We start from the raw sequence: 18,065 nt of genomic DNA on the forward strand, positions 1-18,065 counted from the left end.
TCTTTAGCTGTGGCCGCACCAAAGTTCTATACAACTCCAACATGACTTCTCTGCTCTTGTAATCTATGCCTCAGTTGATAAAGGCAAGCATCCCAAATGCCCTTTTCACTACCTGACTAATATATCCATCTGCTTTCAAAGATCTGTGGACAATCACGCCAAAGTCCCTTTGTTCCACAGAACTTCCTAGTGTTCTACCATTCATTGAGTACTTTTTTGTCAAATTACTTCTTCCAAAGTGTATCACCTCATACTTTTCAGGGTTAAATTCCATCTGTCAACTATCTGCCCGTTTGACCATTCCATCTTCTTGTAACCCAAGCCACTCCACCTCAACGTTGGCCACTCGTCCAATCTTTGTGTCATCCGCAAACTTACTAGTCTTACCCCCACATAGTCATCAATGCCATTTATATAAATGACGAATAATAGGGGGCCCAAAACAGATCCCAGTGGTATGCCACTGGGCACTGGCTTCCAGTCACTAAAGCAGCCTTCTGTCATCACCGTCTGTCTCCTACAATTGAGCCAATTTTGAATCCACTTTGTCAAATTACCATGTATCACATGTGAATTCACCTTCTTTACAAGTCTCCCACGTGGGACCTCGTGAAAGGTTTTGCTGAAATCCATATAAACCATATCGACTGCACTACCCTCGCCTACACACCTGATTGCCTCCTCAAAAATACAATCGAATTTGTATGGCATGACCCCCCTCTGATGAAGCCATGCTGACAATCCCTGATCAAGCTTTATCACTCCAAGTGGAGATAGATGCTCTCCTTGATGCTTTGCTGCTCCCTGTTGTTATGAAACATCTTGTCATGTAAGACAGAGAATGTATGTTCGCAAGTGTGATGTAATTTGTTTGGCTGATGTGCCTGTCATAGATGAATAGCTGGAAGTATTTCCAAGCTGTGTGATGTGAATGTACTTAGAAACATAAATGGATGTTAGCCTTTACTGTAAGAAAGATGGAATATAAAACTATGGTTACAATTGTTAAATTTTCCTATTGCAATTGTACAAGACATTGCTGAGATCACAGTTAGTATACTACATAAATTTTGGTCTCTTATTTAAAGAGTGATATACTTGCAGTGTTATGCTCTGTTTTGTGTTAACTATAAGAAGAAATTGGTGTCACCTATTAGTACTAGCTTGATTAATGTCAAATTGATTAATTGCATCAAGAATGTGGTCCTAATGTGAAATATTTAAATTTCAAATATCTGATTTTAGCTTCTGGGAAATGCTAACGTATCTAGGCAATACTCTTATCTTCATGATCGTTGGAGTTGTGATATCACAGAAGTCATTGGAACATATGTCCATCCATGATGGATTTTTCATCATTGTGCTTTACTTTGGACTAAATACTATTCGGTAAGTTTTCTTTCAGTAACACTATTTGGTGTTTTAAATAGCTAATAATTATGGCTTTATGTGAATTAAAGGGCAAGACTCAATGAATTTCTGAATGCTTAGAAGTGTCTCAGCTGTTCTTAAAAAAGACTTGCCTTTTACAGCAGTTCCATGGAGTGTTGTGTTTTCTGCATTTTCTCATTCGTACACTAAAATTGGTGTGCTGGTTGAATTTAGAGTACATTAATTTGAGCATTTGCTTTCAGTATGACTTATTTTCTTTTAGATATACACAAGCTATTCTTCATTCTCAGACATCTTCCACACACTATTCAATGGATTGGTATGGGCATTGGGGAAAATTGTAAAAGGATTTTTAAGATGTTTTGATGCCAGGGATGTGATCAGTGTGATTTGCTGATTCTTCTACTGTTCAGTAAGAATCTCATATACAAACAAACAATATAGTCAGTACTCTCATTCTACCCTGCAATGATATTTGTCTCAACATCATTAGTGCCCCATGAGAATGAGACCTGGCATTGACTGGCTTTATAGTGCAGCCATACAATGTCCTGAGACATGCAGTCATCTTGATCTAGTGCTATTTGCACCTTGATCTAGTGCTACACTGAGAGCATCAAGTAGTATTCTGTGGAATATTGTAGGTTGATGTTCCTCGACAGAATTTGAACATATAATCTAGTTTGAAGTTTAATGGAACACAGAGTGAAGCAACAGTGAAAATGTCATCCTTCTGCTAAGATGTGAAACCAAGGCCCTTCTCAGCCTGTTCCATTTGTTCTGCTGGATATTGGAAATTCCATCAAGGCACTGGAATAAATGCAGGGAATTCTGGTGCCCATTTAACACCCTTCGCTCAAGTAATATCCTTGAAAATAGAATTGGCTAAAGTAAGTGGGAAGATAGATTAAAAAGTAAAATGGTAGCTTAGTGACAGACATTTGAGGAGATATTTAATTTTACAAGAAGAATGAATCTGTGGTTAACTCAGAAAATGAAGGGTGGTATCAGATTTAAAGAAAGGTGTGCAATGCTTAGTTGTATAAGGTTATAGTCGTAGGCCAGAAAATTGCAAAAAGGCCAGAAGGTCAGCAAAAGATGACTGAAAAAATAGAGGGCAAAAATAAGGGACAACCAGCAAGATCCTTTTGGAAACTGATAACTTTTAAAGAGAAATTTGAAGATCCTGTGAGTGACATAGAACATAGAACATAGAACACTACAGCACAAACAGGCCCTTCGGCCCACGAGTTGCGCCGATCTCATCAACACCTACCAATCTATAGACCTATCTATAACCCCCAATCCCATTAAACCCCATATACTCATCCAGAAGTCTTTTAAAAGACCCCAGCGAGTTCGCCTCCACCACCACTGACGGCAGCCGATTCCATTCACTCACCACCCTCTGAGTGAAAAACTTACCCCTAACATCACTTCTGTACTTTCCTCCCCGCACCTTAAATCTGTGTCCTCTCGTAGTGACCATTTCAACCCGGGGAAATAGCCTCTGAGAGTCCACCCTATGTATTCCTCTCAACATTTTGTAAACTTCTATCAGGTTGCCTCTCAACCTTCGTCTCTCCAGGGAAAAGAGTCCCAGCTCCCTCAACCTAACTTCATAAGGCATGCCTCCCAGTCCAGGCAACATCCTTGTAAATTTCCTCTGTACCCTTTCAATAGCTTCTACGTCCTTCCTGTAGTGAGGCGACCAGAACTGCGCACAGTAGTGAGAAGATCACAGGAAAAAATTACAGGTTTTAAGACTTTTGCCATAACAAATTATAAGTTCGATGATATTTTAAGAAAACCTGCAACTCAGTCCTACAATGGCTTCCTATGCACTCATCTTTCAAAGCTCATCTCCATGGCAGTTAGGATCACATGGGCTTTGTTTCGAGGTATAAATGCTAATTAGCTATCCTGTATTCCCCTAATTTTATTCGAGATTGAAATTAAATAGAGAATTTAAAGTACAACTGTTTACAAAATCTGGAACGTTGAAATCTTACCAAAATATGGCAGCGTTGTTTCTGGGAGAAAACTGGCATGTTTCTCTCCAAAGAAACAGGTCAGTTTCCTCTCCAGATCTTATGACACTGCCAAAACAATCATGTTGAGATACAGGGAGACAGGACCTCATCATGCTGGCAAACCCCAGCTGCATTGAGATTGGAATGTGTTTAAAGGCCGACCCAATCAGAGCAGCAATAAACCGAACAATGATCCCTGGTGAAGTAATTGGAGCATTATTGACAATGAAAAATAAAATTGGGCACTATGTAAATCCAGTATTTTACCATCCCAATAGACAGGTTATGTTAAATTAACTGTCTAATTTTGTTACTAAACCAGGTCTTCCCTGAGTGATGACGATTGAATATCTTTACTATGCTTTTCCATAGGTTGGTGCTTATTGTAGGCTTGTCACCACTACTATCACGATTGGGCTATGGTTTCAATTGGCGCTGGGCCGCTGTTTGCATCTGGAGTGGCACAAAAGGAGCTTTCACCTTGAGTTTGGCTCTTATGGCTTATCAGTTGGAAGGACTTGATGAAATCAATGTCAGAAACAAGGTAAGATGCTGTCATTTGTCCATAGATTACACATTATTTACCTGAAAAAAAAGCTGCCCTAGAATTCAGTATGTTATGAACAGAATCCAGCTGTAGATGGGAGTGCTGATAAACTTAATTGGTGCAGTGTGGTAATATGGAGCAGTAAACACCAGGCACACAGGATGAATAAGTTTTCAAAAACTAGTGATCTAGAGACAGCCAACTTAAGATATATATTTTAGGAAAATGCCCTAAACAGCAGGGGAGTAAGGAGAGACTTAGCTGGAGCACAATCACAAACTTTGGTTTAGAGGAAGTTTATATGGTAATGTGAAGAATCTTGGGGAAGGAGTTGCAGAAGGTGGCATCAAAATGACTAGCCGTTTTTCCATCAATTCAGGAATATGAGGGAATGTAGGATTCATATAAGACCAGAATAGGAGAAAGATTGGGTGTGGGGTGGGACTCGTGTTAGAGAACTAGGGTGGAGTTGAGCCATGGAAGGATTGATAAAACAAAGTTTAGGATTTTGACTTCAGTGTCTTAGAAAATATAATAACTTGCGGACATGAGTTACAACAGCATTGATGTGAGTGAGGCTTAGTTTGGTATAGGATATGGACATGGAATTTTCAACGAATTTTGGAATTTGTCTATGGTGAAGAGGATGTTGACGAGGTAACATACTAGAATATAATATGTAATTATGCAGTGTACGCAATTCAGATTATTATGTAATTCCATTTTGGCACAAAGAACCTTTGGCAAAAAGAACCTGTAAGTCGAGAACAAACTATTTTTGCACCCTTGAAGAGTTAACTGAAGATACTTATGATCTCAATCGAGATGAGTAATTATATTTTTAAAAGGGAAACCAAAATCTCACTTATTTACAGAAAGACGAAAGCCACAAGATTCCATGGTTTGAAACAAAATAATTTTTACTATGCAAGAGTCAAACAAAGCAAACGCTAAATACTATGTTAAGTATTCACCTATACTTTAAAACCCAGAATCAACATAAGTTAAACACGAATCAATAAGCAAATTGCGATTGATTATGCAAACATAGATTAGGAGCAGGAATAGTCCACTTGGCCCCTTGAGCCTGCACCTCTATTCAATATGACCAAGGCTGATCTGATTGAAACTTTAACTCTGCATTCCTGCCTATCCTCGATAACCTTTTACCCTTTTGTTAATCAAGAATGTATCTAGCTCAGCCTTTAAAATACTTAAGGACTTTACTTTCACTGCCTTTTGAAGAGAATTCCAGAGACTCTCAGCCTTCTGAGAGAAAACAATTCTATCATATAACTATAAATTACACATTAAATGGCACAAACAAATAAAACGGTTCTTGGGAATTGGATTGGCAGTCACTCAGCATATATGCCATCAATCTTTGACATAAATTTCTTCAAAATTTTGTCTTCCTCACAAAATATTTCTGCTCCTCTTCTTTGAGGATTTAGCCTGATGCCTAGCTGACCGTAGCGCGCAACCAGTCTGAGATCCATGGGTATGGTCTTTGTTAAAAATAGCACAGGTTTGCAGAATGTCCTCCATTTGTTTACTGCAACCTGGATGGTATTGTTCCAGCAGTGTTATCTTTAAGTAACAGAAAAGGTGCAGCAGCTATATTTTTGCTTTTTCTCATTTGCTGGATCTACCCTCTATCTTCTTTAGTCTTCCGGTACTGCACCACTGGACTCATCATTGTATTGAGCTCTGTTGACTGTATCTCAACTAGATATTTTGATTCCTAATCTCGTTCCTAGTTTCATTAGCAACCAGGAGGATAATTGTTCTTTCTTTTCATAGAACATAGAACACTACAGCACAAACAGGCCTTTTGGCCCACAAGTTGCGCCGATCACTTCTATAAATATATAAATGCGTCTAGTTTGGGGGCGTTTAAGAGATCTCTGGATAGGTTTATGGACGAAAAGGGATTGGTATAGGCTAGTGGGTCATTGTTTTTGTAACTGGTCGGCGCAACATCGTGGGCCGAAGGGCCTGTTCTGCGCTGTAATGTTCTATGTTCTATGTTCTATGTTCTATACCTACTAAGCCACAGACCTATCTATAACCCCCAATTCCATTAGATCCCATATACTCATCCAGAAGTCTTTTAAAAGACCCCAGTGAGTTCGCCTCCACCACCACCGATGGCAGCCGATTCCATTCACTCACCACCCTCTGAGTGAAAAACTTACGTCTAACATCTCCTCTGTACTTGCTTCCCTGCACCTTAAATCTGTCTCCTCTCGTAGCGACCATTTCAGCCCTGGGAAATAGCCTCTGAGAATCCACCCTATCTATTCCTCTCAACATCTTATAAACCTCTATCAGGTTGCCTCTGAACCTTCGTCTCTCCAGGGAGAAGAGTCCCAGCTCCCTCAACCTATCTTCATAAGGCATGCCTCCCAATCCAGGCAACATCCTGGAAAATCTCTTCTGCACCCTTTCAATAGCTTCCACGTCCTTCCTATAGTGAGGCGACCAGAACTGCGCACAGTACTCCAAGTGGGGTCTGACAAGGGTCTTATAAAGTTGCAGCATTACCTCCCGACTCCTAAACTCAATCCCTCGATTAATGAAGGCCAGTACACCATACGCCTTCTTGACCACATCCTCCACCTGCAAGGCCGATTTAAGAGTCCTATGGACCCGGACCCCAAGATCCTTCTGCTCTTCAACACAGCTACGTCTCCTACCCTTGATATTGTATTCCTTCATCCCATTGGTCCTGCCAAAATGGACCACTACACATTTATCTGCATTGAAGTCCATCTGCCTCTTCTCCGCCCAGTCTTGCAACCTATCTATGTCCCGCTGCAACTTCTGACATCCCTCCAGACCATCCACAACACCACCAACCTTCGTATCTTCGGCGAACTTACTAACCCATCCCTCCACTCCCTCATCCAGGTCATTTATGAAAATGACAAACAGCAAGGGTCCTAGAACAGATCCCTGGGACACTCCACTGGTGACCGACTTCCATGCAGAAAAAGACCCATCCACAACCACTCTCTGCCTTCTGCAGGCAAGCCAGTTCTGGATCCACAAGGCCAAAGCCCCCTGGATCCCATGCCCTTTCGCCTTCTCAAGAAGCCTTGCATGGGGGACTTTATCAAATGCTTTTCTGAAGTCCATGTAAACCACATCTACCGCTCTTCCTTCATCAATGTGTTCAGTCACATTCTCAAAGAACTCAACTAGGCTCGTAAGGCACGATCCGCCCTTGACAAAACCATGTTGACTGTTCCTGATCATTCTAAACTTCTCCAAATGCTCATAAATCTTGTCCCTCAGAAGCCTCTCCATCAACTTACCAACCACTGAGGTCAGACTCACCAGTCGGTAATTTCCCGGGCTATCCCTGTTCCCTTTCTTGAAAATAGGAACCACATCCGCAATCCTCCAATCCTCCGGAACCTCTCCGTCTCCATCGACGACTCAAAGATCACTTCCCTCACCTCCCACAGTAACCTGGGGTACATCCCATCCAGTCCCGGCGACTTGTCTATCTTGACAGAGTTTAAAAGTTCTAACACATCCTCTTCCTTAATATCCACATATTTTCAGACTGCCGCAAACCTGTAGTACAACCTCCCAGATCACTTTCCACCGTGAATACCGAGGCAAAGTACTCATTAAGCACCTCTGCCATTTCTTCCGGTTCCACACAGACTTTTCCCCCTTCACCTTTTATAGGTCCTATCCCTTCTCTTCTCATCCTTTTACTTTTCACGTATTTGTAGAAGGCCTTGGGATTCTCCTTAATCTTACCTGCCAAGGCCTTCTCATGACCCCTTCTGGCTCTCCTAATTTCCTTTTTAAGCTCCTTTCTACAAGCCTTATACTCCTCTAGATCCTTAACATCTCCTAGCTCTCTGAACCTTTCATACACTTTTCCTTTCTTCCTGACTAGGTTCACCACAACCTTCATGCACCACGATTCCCGCGCCCTACCAAAACCTCCTTGTCTCATTGGAATGTTATTGTGCAGAGCTCCAGTCAAACATTCCTTGAATATCCGCCACCTTCCTTCTGTACTTTTCCCCAAGAACATCTCCTTCCAGTTTATTCGTCCAATTATCTGCCTGATGTCTTCATATTTCCCCTTACTCCAAATACCTTCCTAGCCTGCCTGATCCTATCTCTTTCAAATGTTATCGTGAAGGAGATAGAATTATGATCTCCATCCCCAATATGCTCTCCTACCGAGAGATCCGACACCTGTCCTGGTTCATTAGCCAGCACCAGGTCAAGTACAGCCTCTCCTCTCGTAGGCTTATCCACGTACTGTGTCAGGAAACCCTCCTGAACACACCTAACAAACTCCTCCCCATCCAAACCCCTTACCCTTGGGATATTCCAGTTGATGTTTGGGAAATTAAAGTCTCCCATCACGACAACTCTGTTATTGCTACATCTCTCTAGGATCTGTTTCCCTATCTGCACCTCAACTTCCTTGTCACTATTGGGTGGCCTATAGAAAACACCCAGCAAAGTTATCAACCCTTTGCTGTTCTTAACTTCCACCCACAGAGACTCTGTAGACAGTCCCTCCAAGGCATCCTCCTTCTCTGCAGCCATGACACTGTCCCTGATCAACAGTGCCACTCCACCACCTCTTTTGCCCCCAACCCTGTCCTTCCTGAAGCATCTGAATCCTGGCACCTGAAGTACCCAGTCCTGTCCCTGACATATCCAAGTCTCTGTAATGGCCACCACATCACATTCCCAAGCAGCAATCCACGCCCTAAGCTCATCTACCTTATTTACTACACTCCTGGCGTTAAAATAGACACACCTCAGCCCCTCAGTCTGGACATTTCTCTTCTCCACCACCTGTCTAACTTCCCTCTCATACTGTCTACAGTCCTTCCCTACCCGGGAGCTAACCTCCTCGGTCTCAGTCTCCTCATCTCTGTTCCCTCCCCTCAACCTTTCTAGTTTAAAGTCCCCCCAGTAGCCCTAGCCAGTCTTCCCGCCAAGTTATTGGTCCCCCTGGGATTCAAGTGCCACCCGTCTTTACTGTACAGGTCACACCTGCCCCTAAAGAGATCCCAATGATCCAGGAACCGGAATCCCTGCCCCCTGCTCAAGTCCCTCAGCCACGCATTCACCCTCCACCTCATTCCATTCCTGCTCTCATTCTCCCGCGGCGCAGGCAGCAATCCTGAGATTACTACCTTCGCATTCCTCTTGCTCAGCTGCCTACCCAGTTCCCTATAATCCCTTGTCATGACTGCTTCCCCCTTCCTGCCTATGTCAGCAGTACTTATATGAACCACAACCTGCGGTTCCTCACCCCTCCCTTTCAGGATGTCTGGGACGCGTCCAGAGACATCCCAGATCCCAGCTCCAGGGAGACAAACCACCATCCGCGACTCCCGTCTGCGTCCGCAAAAACGCCTGTCTGATCCCCTCACTATGGAGTCCCCTATTAGTACTGCCTTGCTGCTCTCTTTCTTAGTTTTTTGAAGTGCTGGCTCAGCTCCAGAGAGCTGGCCACTGCTTCGTCCTCCAGATGAGCTGTCCCCCCTCAGTGGTACTCAGGCAGGAGTACTTATTTTGAAGGGGGATATCCACCAGCGTGCCCTCCATCACCTGAGGTTTCCCCTTCCTAATAGTTACCCACGTGCCTTCTTCCCGTTACCCTGGTGTGACCACTTGCTGATAGCTCCTATCAATTATGTCTTCATTCTCTCTAATGAGATGAATGTCCTCAAGCTGCATTTTCACTTGGTGTTTGTTTCAAAAGACACAAACTTTGCCCACAGATTCCATCACACTTAATATTTTTGAATATAAGCACTATTGATCAAGGAGTCAATTGCTGCAGTGAGCAGGGATGATATATATCTTAGTAGGCTCCTCATTTGAGGCTATATGGGTAGAACAGAAAACATAGATGGGCCAATCACATTGCTGGGAGTGTACAATAAGGCCCCAGACACTTAGGGAAAGACAGAAAAGAAATATGGAAGCAAATTTTTACAAAGTATAAAAATAATAGTGTAATAATAGTAGGGATTGCAATTTCCCCAACATTCATTGGGATAATTAAATGTGAAAGTCGTTGAGGGGGTGGAATTCTTAAAGTGCATCCAGGAGGATTTTTGAGCCAGTACATAGAAAGTTCTACAAAGAAGGGAACAGTATTGGACTTAATTTTAGGGAATGAAGCTGAATGGTAGATGATTCAGTGGGGGGGGCACTTTGTTGATGATGATATAACTCAGTAAGATTGAAGGTAGTTATGGGAAAAGGTCAAATATGGATAGGAAATAAAAGTTCTGAACTGGGGGGAGGCTGATTTTAATATGTTAAGATAGGTACTGGGTGCAGCCACTTTTGGAAAACCCACATCAGAATAGCGGGGGTCATTCAGAAACAAAATAGAGACTGTACAGGGCCAACATGTACCCGCAAAGGTAAAGGATGGGACCCCAACAAGTCCAGAGAACCTTGAGTGTCAATGGATATATAGGATTGATTAGGAAAAAAAGGGAGGCTTAAGGCACAAGTCAGGGGTATAATGGAATGCTCCCCGCTTGCCTTGATGGGTGCAACGCCAGCAACACTCGAGAAGCTTGACAGCATTCAGGACAAAGCAGCCCACATGATTGGCACTACATCTACAAACATTCAATCTCTCCACCACTGACGCTCAGTAGCAGCAGTGTGCACTATCTATGAGATGCACTGCAGCAATTCACTAAAGATCCTTGGACAGCACTTTCCAAACCCACAATCACTTTCATCTAGAAGGACAAGGGCAGCAGATCCATGGGAACTCCACGACCTGCAAGTTCCTCTCCAAGCCACTCACCTTCCTGATTTGGAAATATATTGCTCTTCCTTCACAGTTGCTGAGTCAAAATTTTGGAATTCCCTCAACCCACAGCACGTGGACTGCAGCGATTCAAGAAGACAGCTCACCACCACTTTCTCAAGGGCAACTAGGAATGGGCAATAAATGTTGGCCAGCCAGCAATGCCCATGTGCCACAAATGAATACAGGTGGCACAGTAGCACAGTGGTTAGCACTGCTGCTTCACCGGTCCAAGGTCCTGAGTTCGATTCCCAGCTTGGATCACTGTCTGTGTGGAGTTTGCACATTCTCCTCGTGTCTGCGTGGGTTTCCTCCAGGTACTCCAGTTTCCTCCCACAGTCCAAAGATGTGTGGATTAGGTTGATTGGCCGTGCTAAGAAATTGCCCCTTAATGTCTAGGGATGCATAGGTTAGAGGGATTAGTGGGTATAATATGTAGGGATATGGGGGTAGGGCCTGGGTGGGACTGTGTTCAGTGCAGACTCGATGGGCCGAAGGGCCTCTTTCTGCACTGTAGGGTGCTATGATTCTATGAAAACAGTGAAAACCCTAGAGAAACAAAGAAACTGCAGAGGGGTACTCAAAAGAGAAATTAGGAGAGCGAAGAGATTGCGGGATTAAATTAGGAATGTGATCGAGGTATATAAAATTCTAACAGGGATTGATAGAGTAAATGTAGACAAAATGTTTTCTCTTCTGGGGCAATCTGAAAGAAGGGTCATAGATATAGGTTGAGAGGCAGTAGACTTAACACTGAGATGAGGAGGAACAGCTTCTCGCAGCGGAAGATGAACATGTGGAACTCGCTGCCCCATAGCGCACTGGAGTCTGAATCAGTAAGTTTCAAGAAGGAGAAGACATATTTCTAATAAAAACAGGTTAAAAGGATTTGGGGAGCACATGGATTTGAGACCAGGGAAAGATCAGCTGTGATCTGTTGAATGGCAGAGCAGGCTCGAAGGGCTGAATTTGCTCCTAATTCCTGTGTTCCTATGAAGAGGGGGCACGATAAACACTGGCGGCCAAGATAAAGGAAAACGTCAACATGTTTTCTAAGTATGTTAAGCACAGAAGAGTAACCAGGGAAAGAGTATAGCCCATTATGGACCAAAGTGGCAATATCTGTTTGGAGCCAGAAGACATGGGAGATCATGTCTAACAAATTTGATTCAATTTTTGAAGAGGTGATTCGGTATGTAGATGAGGGCTGTGCAGTTGATGTAGGTCGGAATTTTCTGACCGTTCATGCCCTGCTGCCACTGCAAGTGAGGACAGAGAATTTGGTGCTCAGGAAAATCTCCATTCACTCCAGTGCGACCAGAGAATTCTGACGGTGTGAACAGCTGGAAAATAATGCAGGGATAGTTCCTTTCTGCACTCCCTCTATAGCAAGAATCTTTCCTCATGTAAGAACACTGGAACTACACACAATACTCCAGGGCCACGATTCTTCCAAATTGGCCATGCCAGTGGGAAACTCTCTAGGTATCCTGCAGATGTTAGTAATATCTAGTAGCTGGGAATCCCTCAACCAGTTGACGCTAATCTATTTATAACGTGAAACCCGCCAGTCAATCCCGTTGTTCTGACACCAGGCCGCCATTTTTAAATGGCAACCTATCTCCGCGCTCAGAAAGTCTTCCCCCACAAAAACGTAAATGATGCCCCCCACACTGAGCAAGGGAGCACCACCAACTCTTCATCAACGAGGGCATGCACCCGAATCCACATCCATAACCCCACCCCACACCATGCGAGCATGAGGGTGACCCCCCCCTTCAACCTTTGGTCACCCCATTCATCTTCCCTCAGACCTCTCACTCAGGCCACCCCCACTCTGATTCCCCACTCATGCCTCCTCCTGCCTCCAAGATCCCTCTGTTCAGACCTCCCCTCTCAGACCACCTGCTTAGGTCCCTCTCCGCCCATTCAACCTCCCTTCAGGCATGCATATTGGCAGTGCTAACAGTGCACTGCCCCTGCACCCTGGCACTGACACCATGGCCTGGTGCCTTGGGTCCACTGACCCAGCTGACAGGAGGAATGCAGAGATTGATGACAGGGCTGCCTGAAATCACCAGGGATCATCTTCAGGATAATAGTCTGCCAGGGCTAAAGGGCCAGTCCAGCCACCCCCATCCCGGCAGAGAGTGGCAAGGACAACCTATTGCCCCCTTCTCCAAGCCTACCAAACCCTAGTATCCTTGAGAGACCCATCCTCTGCAGCCTGGCTGCAGCATAAGGGCAAATGATCATTAGACCCCTAAGGGGCCCGGAGTGCTGTGCCAAGATGTCATTGCCAGGATGTCATGGGGCAATGCACTGTTGGCACTGCCAAGCTGTGTCACTTGGTTGCAGGGTGACAGGGACAGGGAGCTGAATGTCCAGGGGTATCAAGTGTTTAGGAAGGATAGAAGGGAGGAAAAAGGTTGGGGGGGGTAGCTCTGCTGATTAAGGATAATATCAAGGCGGTAGTAAGGGAAGATATAGGCTCCAAAGAGCAGAACATGGAATCGTTGTGGGTGGAGATAAGGAACAGTAAGGGGAGGAAGACGCTGGTAGGTGTGGTCTATAGGCCCCCAAATAATAACTTGGAGGTGGGGCGGGCTATAAACAAGCAAATAAATGATGCGTGCAGAAATGGAACGGCGATAATTATGGGGGATTTCAATCTGCATATTGATTGGTTGACCCAAGTCGGACACAGTGGGCTTGAGGAAGAGTTCTTGGAATGCTGTAGGGGTAGTTTCCTTGTGTGACGGAACCGATGAGGGAGCGAGCTGTCTTAGATCTGTTGTTGTGTAACGAGGCAGGAAGAATTAGGGATCTTGTTGTGAGGGATCCTCTTGGGGCGAGCGATCATTGTATGGTTGAGTTTTTGATGCAGATGGAGGATGAGAAAGTAGGGTCCCGAACCTGTGTCCTCTGTTTGAACAGAGGGGAGTACGATAGGATGAGAGAGGAATTGGCTAATGTAGATTGGGGGCGCAGATTGATCGGTAGGACGACTGAGGAACAGTGGAGGACCTTTAAGGAGATCTTCTTCGGTGCTCAGTAGAAATATATTCCAATGGCAAAGAAGGAATGTAGGAGAAGGGATAATCAGCCGTGGTTATCGAAGGAAATAAAGGAGAATATTAAATTAAAAGCTGATGCGTTTAGAGTGGCTAAAAGTAGTGGGCGAGCAGAAGATTGGGAGAGGTTCAAAAATCAACAAAGAATGACTAAGAAGTTGATAAAGAAATGAAGGATAGGCTATGAAGCTATACTAGCACTAAATGTAAAAAAGGACAGTAAGAGTTTTTACAAATATATAAAGAGGAGGAGGCTGGCTAGAATGAATGTTGGACCCTTAGAGGATGAGATTTAGTGGTAGGAGGTGAGGAAATGGCTGAGGCCTTAAATAAGTTTTTTGCCTCAGTCTTCATGGAGGAGGACGTGAATAGTTTGCCGGATATTAAAGATAGATGGATGGTAGGAGTTGAGGGCCTGAATGCGATTACTGTCACTAGAGAGGTAGTGCTTGATAGACTAACGGGACTGATGGTGGACAAGTCCCCAGGACCGGATGGAATGCATCCCAGGGTTCTGAAGGAAATGGCAGAGGTGATAGTAGATGCCTTAGTGATTATTTACCAAACTTCGCTGGATTCCGGGGAAGTGCCGGAAGATTGGAAAACGGCTAATGTTACACCGCTGTTTAAAAAAGGTAGCAGTCAAAAGGCAGGGAATTATAGGCCGGTTAGTTTAATGTCTGTTGTTGGAAAAATGCTTGAATCCGTCATCAAAGAAGAAATAGCGAGGCACCTGGAAAGGAATGGTTTGATAGAACAGATGCAGCACGGATTCGTTAAGGGGCAGTCGTGTTTGACGAATTTATTGGATTTCTATGAGGATGTGACTAATGCGGTAGACAGAGGGGAACCGGTGGATGTAGTGTTTCTCGATTTTCAAAAGGCGTTTGATAAGGTGCCGCACAAAAGTTTGCTTCAGAAGGTTAGGGGGCATGGAGTTGGGGGTAAGGTGTTAGCGTGGATAGAGGATTGGTTGTCTAATAGGAGGCAGAGAATTGGTATCAATGGATGCTATTCTGATTGGTGGTTGGTGACTCGTGGAGTGCCGCAAGGATCAGTGCTGGGGCCTCAGCTATTTACCATTTATATAGATGATCTGGAGGAGGGGGCTGAGTGTAGGGTGACGAAATTTGCTGATGACACAAGAATGTGTGGAAAAGCAAATTGTGCAGAGGGTGTGGAAAGTCTGCAGAGGGATCTGGATAGGCTGAGTGAGTGGGCAAGGACCTGGCAGATGGAATACAATGTTAGCAAGTGTGAGGTTATCCACTTTGGCAGGAATAATAGTAGGAGGGATTACTATTTAAAGGGCGAAAAGCTGCAGCATTGTACGGTGCAGAGGGACCTGGGGGTCCTTGTGCATGAGTCGCAAAAACCCAGTCTGCAGGTGCAGCAGGTGATCAAGAAGGCGAATGGGATGCTGGCCTTTATAGCGAGGAGGATAGAATATAAAAGCAGGGACGTCTTGCTGCAACTGTACAGGGCACTGGTGAGGCCGCAGCTGGAGTACTGCATGCAGGTTTGGTCACCGCACTTGCGCAAGGATATTTTGGCCTTGGAGGGACTGCAGAGGAGGTTCACTAGGCTGATATGGGAGATGAGGGGGTTAGACTATGAAGAGAGACTAAATAGACTGGGTCTATACTCGTTGGAGTTTAGAAGGATGAGGGGGGATCTTATAGAGACGTACAAGATAATGAAAGGGATGGATAGGGTAGAGGTAGAGAGATTCTTCCTGCTCAGAAAGGACAGCAGGACTAGAGGGCACAGCCTCGGAGGGGGGGGGGGGGGCAGTTTAGAACGGAGTTGAGGAATCTCTGGAATTCTCTGCCTGTTGAAGTGGTGGAGGCTATCTTGCTAAATATATTTAAGACACAGGTAGATAGGTTTTTGACAGACAAAGGAATTAAGGGTTATGGGGAAAAAGCGGGAAAGTGGAACTGAGCTACTTCAGATCAGCCATGATCTTATTGAATGGCGGGGCAGGCTCGAAGGGCTAGATGGCCTACTCCTGCTCCTATTTCTTATGTTCTTATGTTGAAGGGCGTGAGTGGAGGGTCTGAGGTGGAAAAGGGCCTGGGGGGGGCGGTGTGCAGTGGGGGTTCAACTCGGATTAACCTCATGCTGCATTGTGTAGGGGGGGAAGGATACCTCTCAGTGATTAGCGATGCATCCTCAACCTTCGGGATACAACGCAGCCATTTCTCTTTTGTCCGCCTGATACAGGAGGTGGGTGAATAATGAGGACCACTTGACTTGTGCTGCAAGTCCGCTAAGTACTTTGATTTGATATTGTCACATGTATCTCACATACAGTGATATTGGTTGCAATTCTCATCCTGACTCGCAACTTCCTCAAGAATTCTGAAATGAAGATTATCAGGCCAAGGAGATTTGTCCACCTTCAATCCCATTAATTTCCTCAAAACCATTTCTCTACTGATACAGATTTCCTTCAACTCCTCACTAAAAGTTGTGCTTCTCAGAACTCTTGGTACATTATTTATGTCTTCCTTTCTGAAGACAAAAGCAAAGTACAACTTTAGTTTCTCAGCCATTTCTTTGTTCTGACTGTTAGGGGCCTACATTAGTTTTTGCCAAACGTTTTCTCTTTACGTACCTATAAAACTTTTACAGTTGGTTTTTATGTTCCCTGCTAATTTACTTTCATACTCTATTTTCCCCTTTTTAATTAGTCCCTTGGTCCATCATTGCTGAACTTTAAGCTATTCCTAATCCTCAGGTCTATTGTTTTTTCATGCCAATTTGCACACCTCTTCTTTGAATCTAATACTGTCTCTATTTCCCTTTCATGTTATGGGTGGGCCACAGTTCCCTTTCCACTCTTGCGCCAAATAGGACTAAATAACTTTTGAAGTTCACCTATTTGTTCCTTGAATGCCTGCCGTTGTCTGTCCACTGTCCTTCCTTTCAGCAATGTTTCCCAGTTTGTCATAGTCAACTCATGCCTCATACCATCATAGTTACCTTTATTTAGATTCAGGATCCTGGTCTAGAATCAATTAGTTACTGTCCACATTGATAAGTCCAAGATGGCTTTTTCCCTTGTTGATTCATCAACATATTAGCTTTAAATTAAGGGGTGGTAGTTATAGGACGGATGTCAGGGGTAGGTTCTTTACCCAGAGGGTGGTGAGGGATTGGAATGCCCTGCCTGCTGCAGTTGTAAATGCGCCTAGTTTGGGGGCGTTTAAGAGATCCGTGGATAGGTTTATGGATGGTAAGGGTTTGGTTTAGGTTAGAGGGTCATTGTTTTTTAACTGGTCGGCGCAACGTCGTGGGCCGAAGGGCCTGTTCTGCGCTGTAATGTTCTATGTTCTATATTAGTCCAGAAAACTATCCATTATACGCACCAGAATTCCTCCTTTATTATATTGCGACTAATTTGATACATCCAATCTATACACAGATAAAAATCACTTATAATCAGAGACGTTCCTTTATCACATGCATGTCTGATTTACTGTCTAATGCTATTCTCAACATTAATACAACAGTTTAGTGGTCTGCAAACCACCCGCACAAATGTTTTTTGCTCTTAGGTATTTCTTAATGTGACCCATACAGATTCAGCATTGTTTGTGCTAATATCTTTCCTCAACATTGTATCAATATCTTCTTTAATCAACAATGCAACTCCACCACCTTTTTCTTTCTGTCTGTCCTTCCTAAACACTGAATAGTTCCCATCCTTGGTCACCATGGAGCCATGTCTCCGCAATCCTAACTTTATCATACTCCTTTACATCTATCTGCGTAACAAATTCATCTATTTTGTTTCAAATACTCTGAATGTTTAGATAGAAAACCTTAAGGCTAGTCCTTTTAGTGTTCCTTGTCCCATTCGTACAATTTTTTACTGTGTCCTTATTGGATTTTGGCCCTTGATTTCTCTGCTTATCACTGTTCTTATTCTCCTTGCTGTCTTTTCCTCTTGCTCTTGACTCCTCCTCTTCTGAATCATTACATAGGTTCTCATTCCCCTGCCATATTAATTTAAACCCTCCCCAACCACTCTAGCAAGTATCCCCATAAGGATGTCAGTCCTTGTCCTGCCAGGTGTAACCCATCCAGTTGGTACTGGTCCCTTCTCCCCAGAACTGATCCCAGTGCCCAGGAATCCGAAACCTTCCCTTCAGTCCATTTATTCTTTCCGCCACGTACTC

At 44.1% G+C, this 18,065-nt stretch overlaps 1 protein-coding gene across 1 annotated transcript in view; it reads left to right on the plus strand.

The window, feature by feature from the left end:
• Window positions 1–18,065, plus strand: part of LOC145343964 (sperm-specific sodium:proton exchanger-like) — a 189,940-nt gene that overhangs the window by 59,723 nt on the left and 112,152 nt on the right. Inside the window, exons 5-6 of the mRNA XM_080190542.1 lie at window positions 1,246–1,389; window positions 3,798–3,969. Coding sequence (XP_080046668.1) covers window positions 1,246–1,389; window positions 3,798–3,969 — 316 coding nt within the window. The remainder of the gene's footprint in view (window positions 1–1,245; window positions 1,390–3,797; window positions 3,970–18,065) is intronic.

This window comes from Carcharhinus amblyrhynchos, chromosome 6 (assembly GCF_965287045.1).
Source record: "Carcharhinus amblyrhynchos chromosome 6, sCarAmb.v2.hapA, whole genome shotgun sequence".
Taxonomy (NCBI): Eukaryota; Metazoa; Chordata; class Chondrichthyes; order Carcharhiniformes; family Carcharhinidae; genus Carcharhinus; species Carcharhinus amblyrhynchos.